At 48.5% G+C, this 9,414-nt stretch overlaps 1 protein-coding gene across 1 annotated transcript in view; it reads left to right on the forward strand.

The window, feature by feature from the left end:
* The window catches only part of Ramp1 (receptor activity modifying protein 1), a 43,852-nt gene extending 35,341 nt beyond the window's left edge, over window positions 1-8,511 (forward strand). The window contains exon 3 of the mRNA XM_021166275.2: window positions 7,904-8,511. Coding sequence (XP_021021934.1) covers window positions 7,904-8,159 — 256 coding nt within the window. The 3' untranslated portion in view covers window positions 8,160-8,511. The remainder of the gene's footprint in view (window positions 1-7,903) is intronic.
* The last annotated feature ends 903 nt before the right edge of the window (window positions 8,512-9,414 follow it).

The raw sequence follows: 9,414 nt of genomic DNA on the forward strand, positions 1-9,414 counted from the left end.
CACACACATACACACCACACACACATACACACACACACACAGGGATTTCTGGGCCACGGTGCTATAAATGCCCTTCTGCCTGTGTTTGTTCCGCACTGCATTGTGTTGCCCTGCAGCAGCCTCCAGGCCTGCTCGCCTGCCTGCCAGGACCTCTGCTTTCGCTCCCCTCTGCTTTGATGGTGACTGTTCTGAACAGGCTAACTAGGATCAGGTCCCAGCAGTACAACAGGGAAAGAAGAGCTGAGATATCCAAAGTGGATCAGAGCCCATTTGTAAGTGAGGGTCATAGCGGTCCACCTCCTACCTACAGGGCCCTGCCGTGCCCCATCCCAGACAGTCCTAGTCCCTACAATGCCCAGGAGGCCACAGTAACCTCCAGGAAATAGGAAGGAGGCTGTCCCATGTGGTATGCCACCGCCCACTTTCTGCTGTCCCAGAAATGAGGCACTGATTAGAAATACAGTGGCCTCTGCTGCAGTTTTCTTCCTAAAATAAACTTCCAACCAACCATGAAAATAATGTATATTAAGTACAGAGAAGCATAGCCTACTGTCCCTGCATTGGGAATAGCCCCTGAAGGATGGCTCTCCTACAGGGGCACTCCACCAGATCTGCAGGCTTTAGGCTGCCATGTGGACCAACCCACTTGCTTTGTTCAGCATCGTCATGGAAAGATGTGCCTGGCTGCACCTGCACCCTAGAATTCTTTCTGAAAGTTGACTTCTTAGTAGAGGTCCCTCCAAGTGCCTTTCCCATGTGCTGGTTTCTGCTTTTCATCATCTTGACCTCAGTGTGTACCTCGTCTTGCTGCCTTTGTCCACATTTCATACATTTCGTTTTGTTGTGAGATAGAGTCTCAGGTATCCCAAGCTGGCCTTAAACTCAGTACGTAGCCAAGGATGACTTTGAACTCATGATCCTCCTGTCTGTGTCCCAAGTGCTGGGATACAGGCATGGACCACATGGATCGGTTTATGCAATACTAGGAGTGGAACCCATGCCTTGTGACTTTTTTTTTTTTTTTTTGAAGGCAGGCTATTCCTAGGTAGTATAGTATGGCTTTGAACTTGTGATCCTCCTTCCTTGGCCTCTTGAGTATTGGGATTGCAGGCATCCCTCCATACCTAGCTTCCTTTGTTTCCACATAAGTTTCTGCCCAAGAGCATTTCTGATGTAGTCACCAATTATTTCTATTTGCAGAAGAAATACGTAGTCGGCCAGCCACGGACCTCTCTGTCTGCATGTTTGTTTGCTGGCTCCTCCCGCCCCCATCAACTCGTGTCAGCTGGCATCTCACCAGGATCTTGAGGGTAGCCCCAAGTGGGTCAGCTGGGGGCGGGACAGCATCCTGTCTCAACAGTGTTAGAAGCTGCTAGAGCTTCCAAGCTGTGACCATGCTGGGGATGGGAGGCAAAGGCAAATGCCAAGGCAGTGAACCAAACCTCAGGGTTTCTCCTTGGAGTTTCTGAGGAATTAGATGCCCCTTGTTAGTGAGATTTGACAGAAGTTTATAGGACACAAAGCACACACAGTGAGCCTCACACTAGTGGTTGTCAGAGAAGAGACAAGGAGAAAACTTGTGGCTTTGAGGGGCCCATTCCGTCTGCCCCTTTACTTCATTTAATTAGATCCGTCAAGTCATTTGGGGAGGGGGCCAATCCTCTTTTTAAGATGAGGCTACCAACACATGGCCATGTGAGATGAAGTCCTTAGGGTTGCTTGAGAGAAGAGAGGAAGCTGGGACTCAAACCCAGATGATGTGTGCCAGGACACAGGCTCAGATACTCATTGTTAGGGGAAGTTGGGGCCAGAAGTGGGGACAACTGCAACCTCAAGTTATCCCCAGAGGAGCAGCCTCACTATGTGCATCAGTGGGCAGCCACATACCGAGGAGCCCAGAGCCATGACTCGAGATCCAGGCGTTTGGAAAACTCCCACTGAAGTGTTCTGGGACATTCCAAGCAAAGTTTGCTTAGAAACCCAGAATAGCAAGTCCTAGCCTAAAAAGGATAATTATTCAGTTACATGAGAACTGAAAATTAGTGAGTTAGAGCCAGGACACGCTTCCTAACTATTTTGGGTCCTCTGGCTATCTCTGTGTTCTTTTAGCAGAGGCATGTCCAACCTCCAAGGGGAATCCTTTTATCTCATCCGAACTGACAGAGCATGCACAATTGTTACTGAAAACCTCAGCTGTCACTTCTGCCTAAACAAATGGGATCCAGTGGGCAGCCATCCCTGCACCACAGATATTTTTAGGCATAGGTGGCTTCAATCAAAAATAGAGTCCTTGTCCCAGAATAGCAGGCTACACACTCAGCCCCAGACAGCCGTAGAATGTAATCTGTGGTGACCTGGCTTCCAGAATCAGGGACTCTGAACTGTTCTGGTTAGCTGAGAAAGAGAGAGAGAAGGCATCTCCTGCCAGAGACACTCCCAGGCTACAGAAGACATTGTTCTGGGTGCTCTGTCACCAAAACCATCTCTGGGTTTGGGTAGAGAAGGATAGTCTACACCACCAGTGCTCAGTTAACCAGTGTCAACTGCAAATGTGGCCTTTGACTTTAAAGAACACATTTAGTCCTTGTTGTGTTGGAGTCTTTCATGATGAGATCCAGGCTGTCTCTTACAGCTTTTCCCACGTGTGTTTTCTAACGGAACCTTGGGTCTTTTGCTTACTCAGACCGTGCACCCCAGGGCCAGTGAGCAGGGGAGGGGGTTGTCCACTTTCTCCTTCCCTGTGTCTCATCCGCATTATCACTGATGTGGGCTGAAAGATCTGGACAAGGTGCCTGACACAAAGGCAGCTGAGGGTGGGGGAGGCCTGGGGCAAACTGGCCTAGCAATTTAAAGATCTCATGATACACTGGGTGGAGGAATGCCTGGATTTGGAAAGCCTCCACTTTTGACAAAAAAAAAAAAAAAGAAGAAGAAGAAGAAGAAGACGCCTTTTAGATGCCCTCAGGGCTGATATCTGGCCTTTGCTCCATTGATAGACTTTCTAGATTAAAGTAAGAAAAGATAGTTTTAATCTCTTCGCCACCATTTTGGGGCTTTTCCCTGTTCTGTATGGATCCAGAGTCCTCCTTGGTCTATCTTTCGATTGAAGAACTTTCTTTAACCTTCCTTAAAGTGCAGGCCTGCTGACTCTCTGAGCTGCTTTTGTTGTTTAAAATGAAAATGAAGAGGCCCTTCTTTTATCCCCATATTTAAAGGATGTTGAGTGTTGGCTTCTAGGCCGCCAGCAGTGGGACTTCCTTGGCCCGTGGTCTCTGGCTTGCCCAACCTTGGAGGGAAGTCAGCATTAGTTCCCATGGGCATCCTGAGCCCTCTCTGTTTTTATGACTGAGACTCTCCATCATTTAGGCTTTGGTGTGTGTTTGGTAGTCTCTGTGTATTTGTTGGTTGCTGCTGCTTTGTTTTTAATCCTTGTTGGGGTTCTCTGACCCTGAGTGTTTTTATTTAACGTCTTTCATTAAATTGGGGCAAGTCTCAGGCCATTATCTTTTCAAATATCTCTTCTGCTGCATCCCACTCCTGCTTCTTGGAGTGATGGATAAGTTGGAGTTTATTGCACGTGATGGTACGATGTGCCCACAGCTCTCAGAGCCCACTGCAATGCCTTCCTTTCATTTCCTCGGTCTTTCAGTTTGTGTAAGTTCTCCTAACTTGACCTCCACCTCACTGACCCCTCCACCTGCCATGCAGTGCAGCAAAAGAATGGCCTTTTAAAGATGAGATTTGTTCATTTTATTTTATATGACTGTTTTGCCTGCATGCATGCATATGTATGCCTGGTGCCCCAATAAATAAGGATACTGAGATACCATGTGGGTGATGGGAATTGAATCCCAGTCCTCTGAAAATGCAACGAGAGCTCAAAAGTATGCTCTTTGATGCTTTCTAATCCCAGTAGTCTCTCTTGCTATAGCTTCCTCCTCCTCTTCCACCTCCTGCCGTCCTCCTCCTGTTTCTCCCCCCACCCTGTTTTAAGGCAGGCTCTCCCTTTGTATTCTAGGCTGAGCTGAGACTCTAGATTCTCCTTTCTTTGCTTTGTAAGTGCTGGGATGACAAGGCTGTGTGCCACACCCAGACCTTTTTGACTCGCTAGGCTTTGAGCCCCGATGAAGCCCCCCATCTATTTATGTATAATCCTTTCCTTTCTTGGTAGACCTGACATTGTCATTTTAAAGCCCCCGTCTAGCCTTACCACGATGAAACCCTAAGGTAGGCTAGTTACCCCATAGTTTCAGAGGTTGTGACAAGGAACTAGTGGCACACAGCAATGGTAGGGTTTGTTGAGAAACACGTGCTGCCATCGCCAGAGAGAAAGCCAGAGAGGCTGGGGGACCAGTTCAGGCTCTCAGGAGACTACCCTGATCCCTGACCTGAGCCAACACCACAAGGTTAGCTCCCCACCTCCCAGAGGTTAGTTCCAGCACTAAATAGCTCTATACCCCATCATGGCCTGATAGTCACAGACCGGGTCATCATCTTTTGGTTCTTGCTGTTTTCAGGCAGAGTTTTACCATTTTCAACTCACTAATGAGCTTTCAGGTGTGTCAGAGGCCAACTAAAAGAATCTGTGTATAGAAGCAGGCAGGCCTCCTTTGGCAGTCGGCTAGGTGGGGTTCGAGTCAATCTGTCAAGAGTTGAGATGGGTTGATTTTCTGTTGCTGTGGTCAGTGTCCCACAGACTTTAGATCCCCCTGCAGACAACTGTCATTGCTGTGTTCAGGAAACAGGCCCAGAAAGACAGTCCTTCAGCCTCCAACTATTCCCTATTGTCCTGTGACACGATTCCTGTGGAGATGCTACACAAACGTCTACTCACCCCAGAGAGGAAAACAACAGACCAAAGTAGGGCTCTCTCCAAACTCCAGTTTGGTGATGGTGGTGGGGAGTTTACTGGGGTTTCACGCAGGAATCCTGGAGAAGGGTCACTTCATGAGCGTAGATGACTCAGAGGCAGCTGCATTACCCAAAGCCCACCCAGAGTTGGCGCTGACTCACGAAGGCTGCAACCTTGGAGCATGACTCAGAAGCAGTCTGACAGGTCAGGGAGAGACTTCTAGACAGGCTAGATGACCTAAGCCTGAGCTAAGTCTCCTCAGCGGCTTTATAGTGTGTCTAAGCTAGGGGACAGAGGGACCTAGTGTGTCTGGCTGGTTTCAAGGACTTCCTGAGTCCTAATTAGCCTGTCTTTAGAACTTCCTCTATCTATCTATCTATCTATCTATCTATCTATCTATCTATCTATCTATCTACATATCCATTCATCTATATCTTATCTATATCATCTATATCTACATCTACATCTATATCTGTATCTATCTATCTATCTATCTATCTATCTATCTATCTCTTTTGAGAAAGAGTCTCACTGTGTTGCTGGCCCTGGCTGGCCTCAAACTTGCTTTTGAAGACCAGGCTGGCCTTGAACTCACAAAGATCCACCTGCCTTCCTTTTTGCAAACTTTTCTGCTTTTTTTTTTTTTAGATTTATTTATTTTATGTGTATGAGTATTTGCCTTCATATGTGTAGGTGTACCATGTACATGCAGTGCTCATGGAGGTCAGAAAGGGATGTAAGATCCTCTGGAACTATAGTTACAAATGGCTGTGAGCCACCTCATGGGTACTGAGACATGAACCTGGGTCCCTGACAAGAGCAACAAGTACTCTTAACCACTGAGCCATCACTCCTGAGCCATCTCTCCAGCCCTGACCTTCCTGTGTCTCATGGGCTTCTAGCTTTAGAGGAAATTGTTACATAACACCTGATTGCCTGTGTCAAGGTGAGAAGTTCCCCAGCTGTCCGTAGCACAGCTCAGCTGCTGCCAGAGTCACTAGGGAATGGGGAAATCTCTGTCCCCATCCAGCCTCAGTTTAAATGAACCTGTGCCCTCAGTCATGGTATCTCCAACAGCAGTTCTCTACCTCATGTCTGGGGCCAAGAAACTGAGGTACAGCAGGTTTGCTGGCCTTTGCAGAGTTTCCTGACCACTCATATTAGAAAAGCTTCTACTAGGCATGGTGCAGGGTGCTATGCCCATAACAGGAGGGCAATGGCTGCTGCTGCTCCAAGAGGACTTGGGAACTGTGTGGTGTGGTGTGCCTGTGCCCTGCCCTCCCCATCCTTATCCAGCATCCAGTGGAACCTTTCTCATGGGAAACTAGCAAGTCAGCAGCCCTGCCAGAGTTGCAGGCCCCAGCAATGTCACGCAGGCACAAACTTGGGTGCTATCAGTTGCTACCTGGAGCTGGTCCCCACTTTCTCTCAGTAGTCTTCTCTTCCTCCTCTTGGTCTCAGCTCTGTGCTCACTCATGAAATTTAAGTGACCTGGAGCTCTATAGCCCAACTCCGATGGATCCCAGCAAGCATGAGGTTTTATGGTTGTTCAGTGAGAACCAGATGCTTGCACTTGTACACCCTAACTGGAAACCTTCTCTCTCTCTCTCTCTCTCTCTCTATCTCTCTCTCTCTCTCTCTCTCTCTCTCTCTCTCTCTCTGTGTGTGTGTGTGTTTGGTATATGCATGTGTACACATGTGGATACAGGTACACTTGCCTGTGTTTGCACATATGGAGGTCAGAGGTCAATATCACGTGTTTTCCTCTCTCATTCTCCACTTCCTAGGGTTTCAATTGTGGTGATAGAAATACTATGACCAAAAGCAATTTGGAGAGTAAAGGGTTTCTTTCAGCTTACAGCTCCTCAGGTCACACACTCAGGCCATCACTGAGGGAAGTCAGAGCCGGCATTTAAGGCAGGAACTGAAGCAGAGACTATGGAGGAATACCGCTTACTAGTGTACCCTCCATGCCTGCACAGCCTGTTTCCTTATACAAGAGAGGAGCACCTGCCCAGGGCTGGCATCTCTCTCCACCCACTGTGGACTGAGCCCACCCATATCAATCATTGATCAAGAAGATGTCCTACAGACTTGCCAACAAGGAATCTTGATGAAGGCATTTTCTCAATTGAGGTTCCTCTTCCCAGATAACTCTAGCCTGTGTCAAGTTGACAAGAAAAAGCCACCAACCATAACAGCACCTACCAAAACTAGATCAGAGTCCTATGTATACAGTCACTGACACACAAACAGGGTCCCACACAGCCAGTGAGAATAACACACACATAAAGTGCTATACACAGTTACAGATAAGGAGTCTCACACACTTATGGATGAAGCGTGAAGATCAGCTGTGCCCCAAGCCCCAAGCCCCATTGGGAGCCATGGGTTCCACTGCTCTCTGTGGACTGTTTCCACAGAAGCCATGAGACTTAGGGCTGGCGAGATGATTCAAGAGAGTAAAGGCCCATGCTGCCAAGTCTGTAGACCCACGTTCAATCCCCAAACCCCACATCATAGGAAGAGAACCAATTCTTGCAAGTCATCCTCTGACATCCACCTGAAACATATACACATGATATCTCTCACACACTCACTAAACCAACCAACCAACCAACCAGCCAACCAACCAATCAATCAATCAATATGAAAGAACTCCAAGGACTTTGCCTAAGCAAGCAGGTCTCCCTCAGATCCTGGCTCATAGCATCTGCTTCCCCCACATCCCACTGTCATTGAGTCCTGTAGGTGACCAGCTCATGGGGACCTTTAGGTAGGCTGTTAACAGGAACATGAATGGCCACAGGGCTTGTCAGCTTGGTCCTCAGTCTTATGGCCTAAGGTTCCAGCAGGCACTGGGCACCTCACCTTCTGACAGCTGGATTTCTGGGACTGGTGTGAGCTATCTAGGGTCCTCACCTGCCAGAGCCAGAACTCTGCCTTGAGGCCTGAGCTTCTGGGGTGGGGGAGGGAAAGGACTGCTTTGCTCTGGCCAGACAAAGCTGAGTCCCAGCTGGGTCTCCTGACAGCCTCTCTTTGTATCCACAGGAACTATGGGGAGCTCACTTACTGCACCAAGCAAGTGGCGCACACGATTGGCTGTTTCTGGCCCAATCCGGAAGTGGACAGATTCTTCATCGCTGTCCACCATCAATACTTCAGCAAGTGCCCCATCTCTGGCAGGGCCCTGCGGGACCCTCCCAACAGCATCCTCTGCCCTTTCATTGCGCTCCCCATTACAGTCACGCTGCTCATGACTGCACTGGTGGTCTGGAGGAGCAAGCACACAGAGGGCATCGTGTAGGTATCCCAGGTGATGAGGGATTGGGGAACCATGGGCCTAGCCCAGCAACAGCATCAGGAGCAGGTCCCACCTTGCATCCTGCTCTAGCCTAGTTAGCACAAGACTTGAGAGTGGCTCTGCATTAAGCTGAATATGCCCTAGCCAGAGGCTTCTATCAGGGGAGCAGGGGCCTGCCTCTGCTGACCTCTGAGATTGTTCTAAGCACTAGGTCTCTGGTACACTTCATCACCACTGTGGGCATTCTGACTGCACAGATGTGTTTGTAGATGCACAATTTGTGATTAAAAGAGTATTCTTAAACCTGGGACGTGTTCTAAATTCCGGGTACAAATAACCGCTACAGGAAATCAAAGACTGGAAGAAAATCAAGCCACTCCTGGAGATCTGTCTTTTGCTGATTGGGGTTCATCCCAGGGTCTCTAACCAGATGATACTGAGTCAAAGGTCCCCTGAGTTTGTTGAGGGGGTTCCCAAATGATTCTGATGCCCTTGGCCTCTACTGCATGGTCCCTGCTTTCTTTTTGCCTTTCTTGAGTTTTTTGAGACAGGGTTTCTCCAGGTAGCTCTGGCTGTCCTGGAACCTGCTCTGTAAACCAAACTGGACTTGGACTCAGAGATCCTCCTGCCTCTGTCTCTCAAGTTCTGGGGTTAAAGGCGTGGACCACCACTGACTGGCACAGCCCCTGCTCTTAGTACTTGGAAATAGTCATAAATTAACAACTAGCGAGAGAATACCTACCGTGAGCCAGAACCATTGGCTGAGTAGCACGTGAAGAGGGTGCTGTCTCTGTGTCCCCTTCCCTAAAGGTCACACTGTCTTCTCTGAGAAACCCTAGTGCATAGGACAAGTGAAGGCCAAGAGGTGCCAGGGATGTGACCTTCTCCTCCACTCAGCACTGTCCCTTCTAAAAGTCCCTGGGAAGCCATGGACAGTAGTGACAGCATTAATTTGAAAAATAGGGTTGAGCTATGGCAGCGTGTGCCTGGAATCAAAGCACTTTGGGGTGTTGAGGTAGAAGGATTGCTGTGAGTTTGAGGTCAACCTGGGCTTTATAAGCCTGTTTAAAAAAAATGAGGGGGAAGGGCGGGGAAGAATGAAGAAGAGACAGAAGAAAAATGCAAAAGAAAGTAAGACTGGGCTCATTTGTGAGCTGAACTGGAGACCAGAGACCAGCCTGCCTTCCTGGACTTTGACATGGAAATCCAAAGGATGGGAAAACAAGACATTCATAAGTCACAGAATCCTAACGCTGCA

Source organism: Mus caroli, chromosome 1 (assembly GCF_900094665.2).
Source record: "Mus caroli chromosome 1, CAROLI_EIJ_v1.1, whole genome shotgun sequence".
NCBI classification, from domain to species: domain Eukaryota; kingdom Metazoa; phylum Chordata; class Mammalia; order Rodentia; family Muridae; genus Mus; species Mus caroli.